The sequence below is a fragment of the Typopeltis vanoorti genome, chromosome 16, assembly GCF_054136105.1.
Source record: "Typopeltis vanoorti isolate ZY-2024b chromosome 16, IOZ_Tvanoo_1.0, whole genome shotgun sequence".
Classification (NCBI taxonomy): Eukaryota; Metazoa; Arthropoda; class Arachnida; order Uropygi; family Thelyphonidae; genus Typopeltis; species Typopeltis vanoorti.
This window is the reverse complement of record NC_143564.1, coordinates 31,059,834-31,080,463: the sequence shown is the minus strand read 5'-3', so window position 1 is coordinate 31,080,463 and position 20,630 is coordinate 31,059,834. Positions and strand designations below refer to the sequence as shown.

At 37.3% G+C, this 20,630-nt stretch overlaps 1 protein-coding gene across 1 annotated transcript in view; it reads right to left on the bottom strand.

Annotated features, from left to right (window-relative positions):
• The window catches only part of BCL7-like (chromatin remodeling complex subunit BCL7B-like protein), a 124,385-nt gene that overhangs the window by 99,691 nt on the left and 4,064 nt on the right, over positions 1-20,630 (bottom strand). The window contains exon 2 of the mRNA XM_090406328.1: positions 5,906-5,964. Within this exon, the coding sequence (XP_090262454.1) occupies positions 5,906-5,964 (59 nt within the window). The remainder of the gene's footprint in view (positions 1-5,905; positions 5,965-20,630) is intronic.

Below are 20,630 nucleotides of genomic sequence, written 5' to 3'. Positions count from 1 at the left end.
CTAAAGAAAAGGCTTATTAAGTGCTATATTTGGAGTATGACCTTATATGGGTCAGAAACATGGACAATTAGGAAGAAAGAAGCTAAAAGGTTAGAGGCATTTGAAATGTGGTTATGGAGAAAAATGGAGAAAATAAAGTGGACTGAAAAAATCACCAATGAAGAAGTATTACAAAGAGTTGAAGAAGAAAGGAATTTACTAAAGACCATACGAAGAAGAATGCATAACTGGATAGGACATGTATTAAGAGGAGACAGCCTACTGAAAAGAATGATAGAAGGGAAAATTGAAGGAAAGTGACCAAGAGGAAGAAGATAATTAATGATGCTTGATGATATAATGGGAACAAGAACATATCAGGAAATGAAGGAGGAAGCAAGAAACAGAACACTAATGATGGTGAACCAACATATAAGCTTGTCTACGAGAATGCGCATTTTTATGTTGGAACATTGTGTTAGTAATAACCAGTCCATGTCCTGAGCAGAAATCCAACAAGTATTTGCCATTATTATTAGCTTTGCACTTTTCTCCAAATTTTCCCAAAATATTTTTGCATGTCTGACAATCATTTTCTATCTGCTATTTAGATCCCCAACAAGGACCAATTTTTCATTTTTCATTGTGTCAACTGCTTTCTGTAAAGCCTCAAAAAAATTCCTCCACATCTACCTTAGTAGAACCTTTTGTGGGACCATAGGCACAAATAAGTCTCATTGTCCAGTTCCCCATTCTGATATTTGCCCACATCACTCTACTTGATATTGCCTGCAATTCAAGAAAGCCTCGTACTTATTAAACTCCAGGTGTAGTGATTTTTAATATAATTCAATGCATTTAAGAATAGATCCAATGACATTTGCAAATCAGCATATGCAACATCAGCTGGAATTTTAACACTTATCATAATCAAGAAATTTTAAGGGGTATTATTATTATTATTATTATTATTATTATTTCGGGCAACTCCAGGAGTCCTTAGACTCATCGAGGGAGGCCCTAAACATCATGTCCACACAACTATGCAATTACATTCTCTCAGTATCTATCATACCTTGTCTTGAACTCGTTCACCGTCATAGCACCCACAACAGACTCTGGCAGCTTATTCCACTCATTTACCACTCTAAAAGTAAAGAACCCAGCTCTAACACCCCTGCTAACCACACTCTTGCCCAGCTTCCATAGGTGTTCCCTAGTTCTCCCACCACCAGTCCTGATCTCAAAAATATCCTCTGAATTAATCCTATAGAATCCCTTTAGCAATTTGAATGTCTCAATCATATCTCCCCTCCTCCACCTATCAACTAGTTTCTGCAACCCACAAATCTTCAACCTGTTCTCATATGGTTCATTCCATAGACCTGTTATCATCTTAGTCACTCGCCTCTGGATCCTCTCCACCTCCTCCTCATCAAGAAGGAACCGAGGTGACCAAATATGGGCACAGTAGTCGAGATGAGGTCTTATCAAGGCTCGGTACAGAGGTACAATAACTTGCTTGTCTCTGCTCGTCAAGGTATTTTTCAACAACCAAGTGAGTTGATGAGCTGATTTAGCTACTTTTGCAGTGTGCCCCCTAAACTTCATCTCCTTATCCACCAACACTCCCAAGTCCTTGGCCTCATCAATCTCGGAGTACAGTTCCACCAATGTGGTATACTGCTGCTAATCTTTTCACCCCAAAATGCATAACCTTACATTTTGTCACATTAAATTGACATCCATTCTCCTTAGCCCAGAACTCCAATCTATCTAAGTCATCCTGCAAGACTTTGACATCTTCTGCATTCACTATTGCCCTCCCCAACTTTGCATCATCAGCGAACAAATGAATTGTTCCACTTAGATCCTTCCCTATATCGTTAATGAACAGATTAAACAGCAGTGGTCCAAGAACAGAACCCTGCGGCACACCACTAGTCACAGGCCGTCTTTTGGACTCTACTCTTGAATAAACTACTCTTTGATATCTCTCCATCAACCAACCACTTATCCATCTCACCAACCCTATATCCATTCCCATATGTTGTAGTTTACGGATTTACGTTTGACAGGACACCATGTGGTATCCTGTCAAACACCTTTTCCAGGTCCAGCAGTATCACTGTAAATCCATTTCCCATATCCAGTTCAGCCGTCACCTTGTTATAAAACTTGAGCAAGTTACTGAAGCATGATCTACCCTTCACAAAGCCATGCTGTCCCCTGTACAGTATCTCGTTTTCATCAATCCATTCCTGTATTTTTCCCTTGACCACTTTCTCTAAGACCTTGACAACGACTCCTGATATGCTGATCGGTCGGTAATTTGCAACCGTAGTCTTGGATCCTCCTTTATGCAGTGAAACTATTTTCCCCTCTTTCCACACCTTCGGGACTAAGCCAGACCTGAGACTCAGATTAAACAACATGGTCAAGGGCATTGATAATTCTTTAGCCGCTTCACGCAAGACCCGTGCCGGTATACCATCCAATCCCACAGATGTGTTCACATTAAGGTTCTGTAATAAACTAGTCACCTCCACTTCATTCATCACTATTCCCATATAAACTAATCGTTCTTTCACTTTTTCAATGTCACCACCTGGATGATATGCTTTTGCAAAGTGCGCGCTGAGTAACTCCACTATATCGACTGGTTTAGTGACCTCCTTACCATCGTCATTCCTTAAAATCATTTTGCCGTGTACAGTTTTTTTCTTGCTTGCAGCATATTGAAAGAACTGTTTTGGATTCTCTTTTGCTTGCAAAGCTAGTTTCCTTTCATAATCCGCTTTTGCTTTTTTTTACCACACTCGTTACCTTTCTGGCCTGCACTTTATACCGTTCGTGTGCCTGCAGGTCACCCCTTTCTTTAAATTCCCTCCACAGTTGTTTCTTTTTTTGCAGCTCAAGCTTAATGGTGTTATTCATCCATTTAACCTCTACTTGTTTTACTCTTCGGACCCTAGGTATACAATCAGCCATTACCTCCTGTAAATGCTCCTTGACCACTTCCCATGCTCCATCGACGTCCAGCCCCTGCAGTTATACATGCCATGGCACTGATCCAAGCAATCTCCTAAGCTTGTCATACTTGCCAGCATGGTAATTCCACATATACCCTGTCTTAATCGAAAATTCCATACCTTTAGCCACCTCCCAGGTCAAGACCTTATGATCACTCTCACCAATAGGTGGCAACATGGTCATATTCATTACAGTCAAATTCTCAGATGCTATTACCAGGTCAAGCACTCTCACCCCTAGTATTTTCAATTACATGCTGTCTCAGATAGTTATCCCTTAATAATTGAATAAAATCCTTTTCCTTCCTCACATGTGTCCTCTCCTCCTTCCAATCAATGTTACCATAGTTGAAATCCCCCATAATTAAAATTAAAAGTATTAAAAACAAAAATTTGAATACTTTGATGATGAAAAAAAATATGCATAACACTTGATCACTGTAATGAAATTAGAAATATCAAATGTAGTCTGGATGATAAAAACAGTACTAACCCCTGTAGAACAGTCAGCAGTGATGACACCCTTTTGTTAGAAAGGTCTGGGTTTGAATACGGTCTAGGATGCAATTAACATTTTGGAGGGCATTGAAAATGAATAGGGCTTTTAAAATGCACTTGTCTGCTTGTCTGTGACGAGTAAAACAAGAAATAAAAAAAAATCATAAGAGGAGTCTTGGTTTAATCACCAGTTTTATTTACATATTTTTTTCATGTTTTATGTCACAAATAGTTTTTCTATATGTTTACCTTACTTATTGCATCTGCTTGGGAATATTGGTCATCTGGTCATCACAAATGTGTTTTACCAATCATCAATGATTTTGTAGCAATGGTATATGGCAAATGAGAGGATAGGATATACACACATTTTATCTCTAGAGCCCTCGGTCATACCATGAGGTAACAAACTAATTGCAACACAGCAACCTAAAACAGACATGTAGCAGACAGTAGTAATTGGATTATTTCTTACCTAGTGATGTTTTCTTACCCAGTGACCTGTATGTTTTTCTGTTGTTTTCTGAGTTGCCACCATGTCACATGATTTTTATGATGCTGAATGTTTTCAATGTTTGTTTATAATGGCAGTGGAGAAATTGATTTTTTCCTTAAAATGACTCAAATACAGGGTGTTCGGGATAAATTTGACATATTTATAATTAATTATATTTTTCCGTAAGTTACATGTATTAACACACACTTCTCTTCATTTAAAAGTTTGGACCCTTCTTCATTCATATACAAGATGTCAGAAAGGATGGATAGCTGGAACCCACCTGAATCATGGAAGAGAATAACTTGTATCATGATGATTCGTGCCCGCCATCAAAATAAGGATATTACGACTGCTGCCCAATGCTCCCTGAATACAGTAAAAACAATCAGGCATGAACTAGAGACTTGCAATGGTGACTACGAGGATGTAGCAAGAAGAAAGATCCCTAGCAGACGATCTGATTGCGTTCGTACAGCAGAATTCCTCGCAAATCTGCAGGAACAGGTGTTGAAGAACCCTGGCATTGGAATTCGGGCTTTGTTCGTGGAGTTGCTAACTGTAGTCAAGCCCTGGATAACAAGGGTAGCCAATGGTATGCCGTATGTATGGCAGCAGGATTCGGCCCCTTGCCACACCTCTGGGAAAAGTCAAAAATGGTTGTCTGAAAATTTCTACGACTTCACCAGTCCAAATGTTTGGCCTCCAAACTCCCCAGACCTTAACCCCATGGATTATTTTGTATGGGGCGCAGTTGAAAAAGACACCAATCGCACTTCCAGTAATACAAAAGCCCAGTTAATGGATAAAATTAAAACAGTTTTTGCGGCCCTTCCCAGGGAGACTGTAGCATCAGCTTGTTCGAGGTTCCGAAGCAGAATTGAAGCTGTGATCGATGCTAATGGTGGTTATTTTGAGTAAATCTTGTTGATAGTATTGTAATTAACTCTGCCTGTAATGTTTTTTTGTCAATTCATTAAATTTAATAGATGCAAAGAAGATTTTCTTTTTCCTTACGAAACTGTCAAATTTATCCCGAACACCCTGTATATTATATGTGTTAGAAGCAAAAACATAATGAAAAATAATGTCATTAATAAAAAATAATAATAATAAATGGTCTTGATTGCCTTTTTTTTCACAGACTGATAAACACATGAATACATAAGTAGTTAAACATATCTGTTTCAATGCTGGTAGCCACCATACAGGATAAAAATTAGCCATAGCATTAACAAAAACTTATAAACTGACTAGATCTAAAATTGAACAAGGGACTGACATAGCAAGCAACCATGGCATATAATGAGTCAGCATACCAAGCAACCATGGCATATGATGAGTCAGTCCTGCAAATGAAGTGTGGTACTTGTTTCTTAGCAAAACTGACAAACCAGCCATAGAGCACATGCATGACCACCGCAGGCTATGGTGAAAGAATTAACTGCCTGTTACAGCATAAGTTTATGGGAACTAAGTTACTTGGCTATGGCAGGCCATGGCTTGATATGTTCTGGGAAAGTGGAATGAGAAGCTAATACCCAAAAGAGACTGGTAATAGCATGTCTGCTATAAAGTTCATTCTTACATTCAAAATATAAAAATGACCCATTTAAAACAAAAAGAAAAGTTAAAAAATGAAGACGGCCAGTTATCTTTTAACCAGCCAGGAGGGGAAAAAAAAAATGGCAGTGGCAACGGTGTGCTCCTAGTATTATGCTTTAATGCCATGCCTTAAAGCCTAATACTAAAGCCAGAACTAAGCTCTGCAGCTGTGTCATGCATAAAGGTAGATATTGCATAACTCAATGAAAATCATTTTCGTCAACAGTAATCAAGTTAGAGAAATAAAATAAAATGTATACCACTTCCACATTTATATAAATGTGAGATGACTTACCAGGTACCCACTTGTAAATTTTCATTGTAGTGTCTCCAATGGTGACCCATTTTTTCTCCCTATTCATAATATAAAATATCAAAAATATAATTTATTTGGATTTTATGAATGTCTTTTGAAACTTTTAAATTAACATTAGGATGGCATCTTACCCTTATACTTAATCATAGAGCCTAAATCATTATGAATAGCAAGCACACTGTTGTTTTTTCTCCCTCACGTTGAGACAAAAACTGATGAGTGTGAATGATTTAAGTCTGCTGATATTTTGAGATATAAATATTCAAAATACAACACCTTCAGAGCAAAAAGCACTTGTCAGAAACACATAGGCACTAAAAAATATATAAATAAAGCATTTAATGAAACAATTCAAACTCTAATGAGGAAAACAAGTGAAGACCTAAAGTCAATGATCATTTTCTAGATTTTAAGACAGATTCTGCCTTGGAAGTGGGCTGGAATTCTAGTCTCAAAAATTTTGGCTAAATTAATGCAGCAATGCTTCTTGAGAATAGGGGGAAAATGCAGCACTGCAACTGCTGTCACCCAAAAAATAGCCTTTCAGAAGTGCTTCTAAGAAGGATTGTTTTCTTCAATGTGATCTTGTATGAGAGGGTATCCAAAGTTTTTCCAATAGCCTGATTTGTTATAATGATGGCAGTAATATTTCCTATACTCTTCAAGATGGTTGTTAACATTTCCTCCTATCAGTCCATGCTAGGCTGACTTAGGGGAGATATGCATGAAAGGTCAGGACTTTTTTTTTCTTTTGTTAAAATCATCATCCCAACTACTAGAAATATTACCAATGAGATTGTTGAGTTTGTTAATTAACTGTTAGATTGGATGAGAAGTTATATGGTCTTCCCAATATCCACAAGCTTGGTTTTCCCTTGAGACCTTGTTAATTAGATTGGTTGTACCCATGTATAAACTCTCCAAGCATCTACTAATATTGCACTCTACTTTCACAGTAACATCAATCTTTCATATCTAGAACACTTTAGATTTCAAAAGCAAATCTGCAATCATCTGGGCCTCTGTAATAATCAGTTCAAATACAGTTTCACTATTTACCAACATAATCTTCGAAAGATGGATACTACTGAATTACTTAAGATTCTCTTGCTGATGTTGTTTTTGTCTTTGATATAACTAAGATATTTCAGGATTCAGAATAAATTATAATGGCAAATGGAAGGTATTGCAATGTAGAGTCCTCTCTCCTCCACTCTTGTAGATCATTTTTATAAATCTATGAACCATGTCTCCTCAATACTTTTCCCAAACCTATGCGATATGGTCCAGATGTGCTGACAACGTCTTTGAAATGTTGAATGGGTCTTTTTTTTGAGATAGAAAGATTAATGATCCTACATCAATCAGATGGAAGTGCTTTAAAGAAAGATTGGAAGTCCTCAATAAAAGTTGAAACTGGCTTCCATCATACCAGTTTTGACCTTTACTGAAGACTTCTGCAATAATTTAAGTTTCTTTCATGGTCTAGCTGAGTTGAGACATGGGTAGTGACCTTTTCCATAATCTGAAATTTAGGGAACACATTGCCAAAATTATGAGGACAACACAAAGAATTCTGGGAATGATGCAGAGGACACTGACTTGTAGAAGTAAGGAGATTCTTGTTCCATTGTATAAAGCTTTGATTAGGCCACACATCCACACATGGACTACTGTGCCCAGATTTGGTCACCTGGTTTTCAAAAGGACAAAGAGATGTTGGAAAGGATCCAGAGGCAACTGACTAAGGTAGTGTCTGATCTCTGGAATGTTGAATATGAGGAAAGGTTGAGAAGATGCAACTTGTTGAGACTAGTGGATAGGAGGAGGGTTGATACGATAGAGACCTGCAAATTGGTAAGGAATTGTTATAGGATCAATGCTGGAGAGGTTTTACAGAAAACGGTGGGAGATCAGGGGAGAACCAGATATCATCCCTGTAAGGTATATAAGGAGGGTGTGTGTGGGGGGGTGAGAAGCAGGTTTTTTGCATACAGAGCTGTGAATTATTGGAATGCCTTGCCTGAGAGTGTGGTGTCTGCAGAGAATTTGAGTGTGTTTAAGGCACAGTATGATGAGGTGTGTGTGTGTGTGTGTGTGTGTGTGTGTGTGTGTGTGTGTGTGTGTGTGTGTGTGTGTGTGTGTGTGTGTGTGTGTGTGTGTGTGTGTGTGTGTGTGAGTGAGTGTGTGTGTGAGTGAGTGTGTGTGTGAGTGAGTGTGTGTGTGAGTGAGTGAGAGAGAGACAAAAGAACCTTCTGGATGAGTCTTTGACTCCATGGAATCTTGGGATAATAATGCATGGCAATATACACATACACGTGTGAAAAGAAGTGTGTTTTCATTATTCAATACAAACACAATTGATGTAAAGTCAAAAGCCACTATACACATGTAGAGTAGTTGTGATAATAGTTTACATGCAAGCTTTATTTGCTTATGGTTGGGTAAGGGAATGAAAGAACAATATAATTTGTCAAGTATAATAACCAAGCAAAAAAAAAAAAAAAAAACTTTCTACAACCATCTCTGATCTCGAATATGTTAATAATATGATGATACACCATTTTACCACTTGTATGGAAAATATGACTTCTACATGGATTTAATCTCAGTATGTTTCTTGGTCATGCTCCCACTGGTGACTCCCCAATAAAGTCACCAGTCTGGGTAGTGATCCCTCCCCTGATGCAAAGCGATATACACATCCAAAAGGAAGTGTGTTTTGCATTATCAGATATAATGGCAATTGATATAAAGTCAATAGCCATTATATACAAGACAAGTTGATAGTTATGAAAATACTTATGTGCAAATTTACTTCTACATTTGCTGGCCTGGTTGGTTGAGTGGTTAGCATATCTGCTCTCCAGCTAAAAGGCTGCGTTCGAATCCTGCCGTGGGCAAGGATGTTTGCGATTGTCTGTGAAAATATTAGCAGTGGTGGTGGGCAGTAAATAGTACTGGTGAAGATGGAAAGTTGTAGAGTAGGTGCACTCCCTCGATGAATCTTTGGACTCTTTGAAGGTGTCACATAATAATAATAAGTAAAGGATTAAAACAAGAATATAATTTCTTGTCAAGTATAATATACTTTGTAACCAAGCAAAAAGAATTTTCTACATGGTTCTAGCTCCATTTGCTAAAGTTTTGATAACACCATACTGCTGAGAAGGAGATATGATAGATGTCAATCCTATCCAAACAAACAAAGGTAGTACTCCTAAGATTATTAGACAACATTGTATCCCGACCTCCTGAAACTATCCAAAATCTTAAACCACATAATTCTAAGATCTTCCCTGTGTGGCACCTTAGAATTATATGCAAGATCCATAGTGGACAGTACTGGTTCCCTATGAGTTTCCATACTTATAAAGTAGCAAAGTACTTATCCAAAGAGCTCTCCCTCATCACATACAACATTTCCTGACATGTTAAAAACTGTGCACTTCACATCTTGCCTGTCAGACATGATCCTCAAAGACACTGATATTATGGTCAGTTCTGATATAGCCTCTTTTTTCACTAATGCACCTTTAAAAGAAACCTCAGGACTTATTCAGACTCTTCCTCTACCACACATAGCCTTATTCACTTTTAAAATGCACTTTGATTATTTTACTTGGCAGGGGGAAACTTCCAATTTACTTCCAATTTAGATGGGTTTTCTTGACAGAAAAAAGATAAGGAAATACTGGGTAGCCATGTGACCAGAATGTCAAAGGGCAGACAGTTACTGTTTTCCTTTTAAATGGTTAAACTGATCTTCAGGTCTCAGGTATTGAGATGTATTGAAAATCTTTCCATCATATCACAGTCATGTGGCCAAATGGAGAATACATCATGAACATAGCATAGCCATATTGTGGATTAGAAGGGGACAGAATAAAGATGCAGCAATAGGTTCTCTCTCTTCCTTTTCATGGAAACACAATCCTTTCATGGAACATTCTGAAAATATGGTCCTAAATTCTGCCCCTGTCAAATCCACAATATGCTTGTGCTCTCCATTTGGCACATATGTAATGAAATGAGAATGGAATTGTACAGACATGATAGATTGCATTTGAATAGCTTGAGTGTGCTGGAGAAACTGTTACTAGATAGAAGTGCAGTGTGTGTGATGTGTGCAAGAGATCAGAAATAAGAGATATGAAATGAAACATCAGGAGAATGGTAATGGAGAGACAGAAGTTCTGCAAATGCAAGAGAAACAGTAAAATGGGGGGGGTCCAGGTGGAAAGGGAGACGTGGCACAGGTTAAAGGGATATTTGAAGTAGTAGCGAATGTATGTATGTATGAGGATAATCAGCATAGAAATGGAATAGATCAGAATGTGAGTAGGGAAGTTGAGACTGAGTGGATATATGTGGTAAGCAGTGATAAAGGTGATTGCGCAAGGGCTGGTGTGGTGAAGAAATTACAACCAACAAGTGGCTTGGGTAGGACTGGTTATAGACTCAAAAGTGAACTGCTGTGTTTATTTACATATTCCAAAAGCATCAGAAATAAGGGAGATGAAATGGTTTCACTGATTGAATTCATCCCCCCCCTCCAAATCATTGGAATAAGTGAAACATGGTTGAATGAAGATGATATCCTAACAGGAATAGAAATGAAAGAGTACAGTGTTTTTCACAAGGATAGAAAGAACAAGAAGATAGGGGAAATGCTGCTGATGATAACAGGGGAATTATATCCATATAAAGTAGATATGAAAGAGGGAAATAGTGGCAATGGTTATGGCAGTGTGGTGTGAAGTGGAAGTTGACTGGGAGGCGTATTTAGTTAGATGTTGCTATATGTCAGGGAATGAGGAGGGCGGTGGTGATGAAGAAATGTACAAACAACTTAAGTTAGTGAACAAAGAAAGGGTAATTATTATGGGTGATTTTAATCATGCCAGTATAGATTAGAATAAAGAGATAGCATTTGAAAATAAGAAAAATCAATTTCATGAGTTATTGATATACAACTATCTCAGGCAGCATGTAAAGGAGGACGTGCAAGGATCAAGAGTTTTAGTTCTGATAATTTCTTCAGAGGATGTAATTGTGAGTGAGGTTTCGCACTTTCCTCCAGTTGGTGAAAATGATCACAAAGTTAATCACCTGGGTTCTGGCTAGCCATATGCAGACTTCTATGAGGAAAAGATATATGTGAAAGTACAAGGCTGATGATTATGACAAGCTGAGGAGACAGCTTGGAGCTACACAGCATGGAATGAGGGGGGGGTTGAGCAGTAAGGAAACAAATGCTGCTTAGGAACTGACAAAGAAATACATAACCACATCAATGTGTGAATGTATTCCAAAGATCAAAAGCTGAATAAGATAGGTGTAAAATGGATGAATGAGGGGATTAAGCATGAAATCTGGAAGAAGGCACTTTGGCAGCAGTATGAGATGAATAATGGTAATAATCAGTTACATGAAGAGTATAAAGAACAAATCAGGAAAGTGACTCAGTAAGGACAACAAAAGTGCAATATGAGCAGAAATTAGAAAATCAGGCAAAGAAAAACCCTAGAGAGAGTTTTCAGATATGTGGCAAGTAGAAGGAAGAATGATGATGGTAAGATGATGTTAATGGATGAAAATGGTAGAATGTTAACTGCTGCAGAAGACATTGTTGAAGTATTCAGTAATCAATTCATAAGGGTATTTCATCCTCAACAGGGTGAAATTATGAGAAACGTAACTATAGAGGACACAGAAGAGCTCAATTGTGAGTGCACAGGAGGTATTTGAGGAAATAATTTTCTGGTCAATAAGGCAATAGGATTTGATGACATATCACCACACATATTAAGGGAATGTTCCAGGGAACTGGCAGTAGCATTGGTATGCCTGTTTAATAAGAGTCTTACAACAGCACAGGTTCAAAGGGAGTGGAAAGAAGGTAAAATTGTTCCACTCCATAAAGGTGATGATAAGGCTGTGGCTATAAATCATAAGCCAATCTGTATATTGTATATCTGGAGTTGTGAAGGTACTAGAGAGATTTGTGAGAAGTGGGATACAGAAATGGATTGATAATAGCAGTATTTACTGTGGTTATTAGCATGGATTAGTTAAAGGGAAATAATGTGTTTTACTAACTTACTTATGTACTACAACAAGATGACAAATGTCTTGAACAAGGGAGATGCATATATAGTGGTATACTTAGATTTTGCACAAGCTTTTGATAGAATGCCATACAACATGCCATAAATAAACTGAAAAGGATGGGATTGGATAACAGACTTCTGAGTTGGATCAGTCAGATAGGTATCAGAAAGTTGTATATGGGGTGCAGTATTCCGAAAGAGGACGGTCACTGGTGGCATAGTGAAGGGGTCAGTTTTTGGACCAATGTTGTTCCATTATATTAATAATATTGGGATGGGTTCAACTGATGATATGAAGCTGTTTGCAGATTATGCAAAACTGTGGAGAGCAATGTAGTGTTAAGCAGATGTTGGCCTTACAAGAGGACTTTAAGAGATTGCTTAAATGGGCAGGTAAATGAAACTATGTGGATGAATGAGGGGATTAAGCATGAAATCTGGAAGAAGGGACTTTGGCAGCAGTACGAGATGAATAATGGTAATAATCAGTTATATGAAGAGTATAAAGAACAAACCAGGAAAGTGACTCAGTAAGGACAACAAAAGTGCAATATGAGCAGAAATTAGCAAATCAGGCAAAGATGTTCAATATTGCAAAGTGGAAGGTTTTGAATCCTTTCTTTTAGTGTTACACAGTGATCAGCATTCATTTCCGAAATTATGGATTCTACAACTGTGTTAGAATGACTCTTTTTATTATCCCGACATTTCGATCTTCATATCAAGATCATCATCTGAAGCATACATAAATATACAAGACAAGCTGTGTTACATTTCAAACTGAAAGCTAGAGAAACAATGATTTCATCACATGCAAAAAACAAAATTGCATCAAGCTAGATTTTATTTATGATTGCATGAATAAACATTCTTGCTTACAGATAGTTTTCCATCCAGTAATAGTGATGTCTTATTTCTATTATTACAATTGTTATTTTTGATTTAAAAAATTATTCATAAATTACAACATGAATAAACATTCTTTCTTACAGATTTTTTCTTTAACAGTGATGTCCTATTTTTTAGTATTAATGTTGTTATTTTAGATTTAGGATCCTGGATTTTCTACAGTCCTATTTATAGTTGTTCTTAGGAGGAAGGATTCATGGGACGAATACATGCCTTCCATATGTATGGGATTTTTAGACCATCATTATTGTTTAGATTGGGGTGGTTGATAATGATCTCAAGGCTTCTTTAAATTTGCGTTCATACCATGTTTTAGTGATGTAGACAACTAGTGCTTTTCCAGTCAATTCTATGCAAGGTGTTCACAGGGCATGATCAGAAAGGCCAGCTTCACCATAATTATTATATTTGATGTGTCGTTTATGTTCTTTTTGTCTGATCAGAATTGTGCATCCTGTTTCTCCTATGTATGGTATGTTGCAGGTGCAGTAAATAGAGTATACTCCAGGGTGGGCCAGCGGAGGGAGTGGATCTTTGGATGAGTTGAGTAAGCTTTTTAATTTTGCAGGAGGTTTAAAGGTGACTTTGAGATTGTATTTTTTTAGTACTCTGTTTATTTTGTCTAATGTCCCTTTAATGTAGGGAATGGTTATAGTTTTGTTGTAGTCTGGTTTGTCTTTGTTTTTTGTTGAGGTCTTGTAGAGAATTTTGTTAATAGTGTTTTGGCTGTATCCATATTTTTGAAACGTATTGCTGATCACTTTAAATTCGTCTTTCAGTGCCTGTTCACTGGAGTAGATCTTCAGAGCCGTTTTTTAGGGTATTGATGACACCTAGTTTTTGTGTTGGGCGGTGGCAGGAGTTTATGTGTATATATTGGGTATGTGTCGGTTTCCGGTAAACAGTGAAGGAAAGATTGCCCGAGGGGAGACGTGTGACAAGTGTATCTAGAAACGGCAGTGTGTTATGTTTTTCAATCTCAATTGTGAACTGTATACAAACCTAAATCTAAAAAACAGGACATCACTGTTAAAGAAAAAATCTGTAAGAAAGAATGTTTAATTCATGTTGTAATTTATGAATAATTTTTTAAATCAAAAATAACAATTGCAATAATAGAAATAGGACATCACTGTTACTGGAAGGAAAACTATCTGTAAGCAAGAATGTTTATTCATGTAATCATAAATTAAATCTAGCTTGACGTAATTTTTTTTTTTTCACTAGAGGTCATGCCAGTGAGTGGCATGTGATCAATTCATTGTTTCTCTAGCTTTCAGTTTGAAATGTAACACAGCTTGTCTTGTATATTTATATATGCTCCAGATGATGCTCTTGATATGAAGATTGAAACGTCAGGATAATAAAAGGAGTTATTCTAACACGGTTGTAGAATCCATAATTTCGAAAATGTAAGGTTTTGAAATTTGGTAAGCAACGATGGGATGCAAAGTATACGCTTCGTGGAGGAACTTTAAAGAAGGTAGAGGAAATGAGAGACATGGGAGTGAGCGGGCAAGGATCTGAAATTCAGGAGCCACATGACACAAGTTGTGAAGACGAAACATCAGATAATGGCGATGATACAGAGGATCCTGAAATGCAGAAATAAAGAGGCTATGATGCCATTGTATAAGGATTTTATCAGGCCTCATATAGATTATTGTGCACAGATTTGATTACCGGGTTTTCATGATGACAAGGATGTGTTAGAAGGGGTCCAGAGAAGATTTGCAAAGGTGATCAGTGATTTTTGCAATGTGGAGTACAAGGACAGATTGAGAGAATGTAAATTGCAAAGCCTTGTGAATAAGAGGAGTGGGGGGATATGATAGATATATAAGCTAGTCAGGCATTGTTATCAGGTTGACATGGAAGAAATTTTTCATAGAATGGAAGAGGGGAAGATAGAACAAGAGGTCACCCCTGGAAACTGTATAATAAATTTAGTTTAATCCTTTATCCAAGTGTGAGCAAACAAGGTTTGCGCCTGAAAATATCTTCAGGACTGAGGTAAGTTAGTACAACACCGGGAAACTCGCAGCAAAGGTGGATCAAGCTCTCAACTCCTTGTCTCAGTATCTCCCATAATGCACAGCACATCTCCTTGTGGACATGTATTCTGCTATGCATTAAGGGAAGGGCCACTACCCATACCGGTTTCGACCTTTATTGAGGTCTTGTCAGTGGGAGCCAGGCCCAGAGTGGAGATACTAAGGCAGAAGCAATAGGAGAGGTCATCCTTACCTATAGGAGTTGCCAAAAGGTGTGCCACCTCATGATCAAATTACTCTGGATTTAGAGAAAGATGTTTGAAAGTTTATTTTTCACTTGGTTAGACTATAATAAATTTAGTTCTAAATTTATTATAGTCTAACCAAGTGAAAAATAAACTTTAGATTAGACTATAATAAATTTAGTTCTAAATTTAGAACTAAACTAAAATTTAGTTTAGTTCTAAATTTAGAACTAAACTAAAACTAAATTTATTATAGTCTAACCAAGTGAAAAATAAACTTTCAAACATCTTTCTCTAAATCCAGAGTAATTTGATCATGAGGTGGCACACCTTTTGGCAACTCCTATAGGTAAGGATGACCTCTCCTATTGCTTCTGCCTTAGTATCTCCACTCTGGGCCTGGCTCCCACTGACAAGACCTCAATAAAGGTCGAAACCGGTATGGGTAGTGGCCCTTCCCTTAATGCATAGCAGAATACATGTCCACAAGGAGATGTGCTGTGCATTATGGGAGATACTGAGACAAGGAGTTGAGAGCTTGATCCACCTTTGCTGCGAGTTTCCTGGTGTTGTACTACCTTACCTCAGTCCTGAAGATATTTTCAGGCACAAACTTTGTTTGCTCACACTTGGATAAACGATTAAACTAAATTTATTATAGTCTAACCAAGTGAAAAATAAACTTTCAAAGAAACTGTATAAGGATGACATGAGCAGGTCCTTTACATGGAGAGTGATTGGTGAGTGGAATGCATTGCCTGAGTGTGTTGAGTGTTGTTGAATGAATCAGTTTAAGGCATGGTTGGATGAGCTTTGTGTGTGATAAAGTATACTTTCCAAGATGAGTCTCTGACTCCATGGAGGTCAGATAATAATAAATATTATTAACACCAGACCTCGATGGAGTCAAAAGACCCACTGCAGGTAGTTCACACTCTCTCTCGCAAAAAGATAATCTAACCACACCTTAAACCCATTCAGTTCTTACACTCACCACACTTTCAAACAATGCATTCCACTCACCAACTATTCTCCAAGCAAAGAACTTGCTCACACCCTTCTTATATACTTTGCAGGGATGGCCTCGTGTTCCATCCTTGTCTCCCTTTACTACAGTGATTCCCAGACTTTTCACTATGGTGGAATCCCTAAAATATTTTTCATACACCAAGGAACTCTCGCTTTATGTAAATATATATATATATATATATATATATATATGTTCAAACAAATAGATTCACCAATCTAATTCTAAAACAACTGTAAATGTTAATCCAAATAATGCCTAAAACACAATGGCAGACGTTTGTTTTTCAACAGAAAAATAAAAGTGGCCCACCTATGCTCAGTTAAAAAATGCATGATGCACACATGATAATAGTGGGTGTGGCTGTCATGCTGTGATTTGTCACTAAAGAAGGTGGTAACAAAGGAATAATCAAGCTCCGTCCACATAAATCAGAGTTGGAATAACAGAAAAGTTTTCAAAAAAGCTGACTTTCTTTTTTATTTACCAAATTTGTTTGTACTTGAAACGATATAAAATAATCTCATAACAATCCCTCACGAACTTATACATCTCAATCATATCCATATTCACCAGGCTGTGAAAGTTGCATTCCCTCAATCTGTCCATATATCTCATATTCCATGGACCTCAAACTGACTTAATGAACCTTCTCTACACACCCTCTAATATAACCTCATACCCCTGAAAACAAGAGACCAAATCTGTGCACAGTAGTCCACATTGCTTGACCAAGGTCTTAATACAAAAGAACCATAACTACTTTGCTTCTACATGTCAAGGTTCTCCTCATCACTGTCATAACCTGTTGTGATGTTCTTGCAATTTTAACAATCTGGCACTGAACTTTAAGTCTGTCCACCATCACTCCCTGATGACCTCCATCAAAATTTCACCATTAATTGCATACTCTGCATCCCAATCTTGTTTACCAAATTTCAAGACTGTGCACTCTACAACATTAAACTGATAGCTCCACTCATTTGCCTACTCAACACAGTCTATTGAGATCCTCCTACAAGGCCAAAAAATCTGCTTTTCATAGTTTGTCCTAACTTCATATCATTGGCAAACAACTGCATATCTCCAATTAAGCCTGTCCCAATATCATAAACATACAAGTTAAACAATAATGGATCAAGAAAGACCCCTGTGGTACTCTTCTAGTGCACTTCCTCTTTTTGGGATACCTCCCTCCCATATACAGGTGTATATTAACTTGCTGATACCTATCTGGCAGCCAATTACCCATTAAACTCACTAATCTTAATCCCATCCATTTCAATTTAATTAACAGCTTGTGTGGCAATCATTCAAAGGCCTTTTATAAAATCGAAATATACCATATATATGCACCTCCTCTATCCAGTGTTATGTTCTACATCACTTTATTGTAGAACATAAGCAGATTGCCAAAACATGACCTTCCCTCTAATAAACCCATGCTGACCATCCCAGACTGCTATTATCAACCCAATTCTGAATCCTAATACTCAGCAACCTCCCTAACATCTTAACACCAACTTCAGATTCACAGATTTGCCTATAACTTGTAGCCCCCCCCCATTCTTTTGTGATGTCGTACAATTTTTCCTGCTTTCGACTCCTTTGGGATTTGATTTGTTGTAAGAATCATATTAAAAATGTATGTTAAGGGTGCCATTAATTCACCGGAGCATTCCGTACAAACACATGGTGATATATTGTTAAGTCCTACTGCCTTATTAATATTGAGTTTACTTAATTTATCATCACTCCTGCTCACTCACCTGGATGATCTTGATTATGGAGCAGATCTTTTGGGAATGGATAAAGTAACTGTTTTTGGTATGGTTTTAAGCAGGATTATGTTATCACTTTTTAGAATGCATGAAATTCCTCCTCTACACTCCAGCTTCTCATGATGAAATAGCCTAATAAACTGCTCATTCAATATTTCGACCTACATCCTCTGTATCAGCTGTCAATCTACCACTGTCATCAACTAACATCATAGTTATTCTTTCTTCTACTTGCAACATATTGAATAGGATTTTCTTGGCTTGACTAAATGTTGGAAACATTTTAGAACACCTAAGTACATAAGCTCTGACTACATTAGCTTTGCCCTGAAATCACATCTGAGACACTTTTTTAGTCAATAGTTTCTCCATTCCCAAAATCAAGAGAACTCTCTACCTATTCCTCAAGCCTAACCCATCCCTCAATCCCAAGAATAAAATAAGTCCACTGCCACCTCTTGCATCCAGGACATCTTAGAAAAAAATTTCATGCATTCTAAAAAGTGATCACATAATCCTGCTTAAAACCATACCAAAAACAGTTACCTTATCCACTCCCAAAAGATCTGCTGCATAATCAAGATCATCCAAATATCTATAGTACCCTTGCTCTTGTAAATTGGATGAACAGCTAATATCCATCTGGAAGAAAACAAACTATGTCCATTGTCTACACTACAACCATTCCAGGATAGCATTACCATGTCATAGATACAGATCATGGGATACAACAGAAACAAAAAACTTCCTTTTATAGAAGAAGCAGATGTAAATCTGAGAGACTATATCTATAATCTGCAAACAGTACATCAACACTCTATCTAAACAAATTCGGCTGCCTTACATTACAAAAAACCTGGAGACCATCATGGGACCTTCAACAAAATCCTATCACTACACCCATAGAGAGTACCACTTAGGACTATAGAATCCCACCCTTTTACAGTCAATCCGTGTTTACCTTCATGCTGGTGTGCTTGCATGCATTTAGTTTATTATTATCTGTACAAGCATGTTTCCTCCTCTAAACATTAACCATCATACCCACCATGATGGTGGACAAGGACAAATATTCCTAAGTTTATATTTTGCATTCCATCTTTACTTTCCAATATTTAAAACTTTGCACTTTGTTCTGGCAGCTGCACTCCCTTACACATTAAGACTAATTCAAATCCTCCAATAAAGCTAAGACTGCTCTATTTCTAATATTTTTCTACAATTTTGTATCATCTGCAAATAACTTCACATCCTCAATCCAGCTCCCCTGATATCATTAACATATAAATTAAATAGCAATGATTCCAAAACAAATCCCTGAGAATACACTTGCTGATACCTATCAGACAGGCAATCTCCTATACAATAAGTGGCAATCTATCAAAGGCTTTGAAAAAAAAAATCTAATTATACCACCTGTACATATCTCTCATATTCAGTGCAATGTCACCTTATCAACATAAGCAGAAATTGTATTTTACCAATCTCTCATCAACAAATCTATGCTGACAGATAATGCTGCTGTTATCAATCCAAATATGGATTATAACCCTCAGCAACATCTTAAGCACAAACTCAAGACATAAAGATTAGTCTAAATTCAAAGCCTTGGTCTTGGAAGCAGATCCAATTGTTCAAATAATGAGTGCTCACATCACTAAGATCTAGCAACCTGGATAAAAATTCAGCAATAGAACAATGCGATATCATCACATATGCTAAAAGTGTTCAGAACATTGGTTACACCCTTGACATGTTTGTATAATTTGATTCTCAGTTCATGAAAGATTACACAGGAATGATCCTCACCACCACTCTAGAGCTACTGATCTGCCTAACTACTAACCTATCAGCATCTCTATAGCGGTGGAAGATTTTAGAGAAGTTGGTAAGAACTTGCACACAGAAATGGGATGACAGATAAGCAATACATTACAAGGAACAGCACAGATTTCCTGAAAGAAGGCCATGTCTGAACAATCCACTTATACTTCACAATGTTATGGCTCAGTTGGATAAAGAAAACAGATACACTATGGTGCAGTTGGACTTTGCTAAGGTATTTGATAGGATACCACAAGAAAGGCTGTTGCATGAATTAAAGGATATGGGACCAGAATATAAACTACTGACTTAGATAAGCAGGTGGCTGATGGACAGGTATCAGAAAGTGGTATATGGGAGCTTGAATCTTCCAGACTTATGGTAGTTGCCAGTGGTTCATCCCAGGAATCAGTCCTAACATCATTATTGTTCAATCTACATTAATGATATTGGAAAGGACCTGACAGGATATTTTCAATTGTTTGTGGATGATGATGCAAAGATAGGAGGTGCAATCAGAATGCTACTGATACAGCACTTACAGAATGACTGGAATAGACCAGAACTGTGAACAAATGATAATGGCTGTCAATTCAATATTAGTAAGTTACAGTTATATACTTTGGCATGATGAGATTTCAAAATGCATATTATAATAGTGGGACTATGTTTGGAGTAATGGTGGATAGAAAGTTGAAGTTCACACTGCAAAATAGCAAATACAATCAGAAAATAATTGGGAAGCTGAAATTAACACTGATGTGCAAAGATAAGGAAATAATTTTGTCTCTTTACAAGACTTTAACACAAC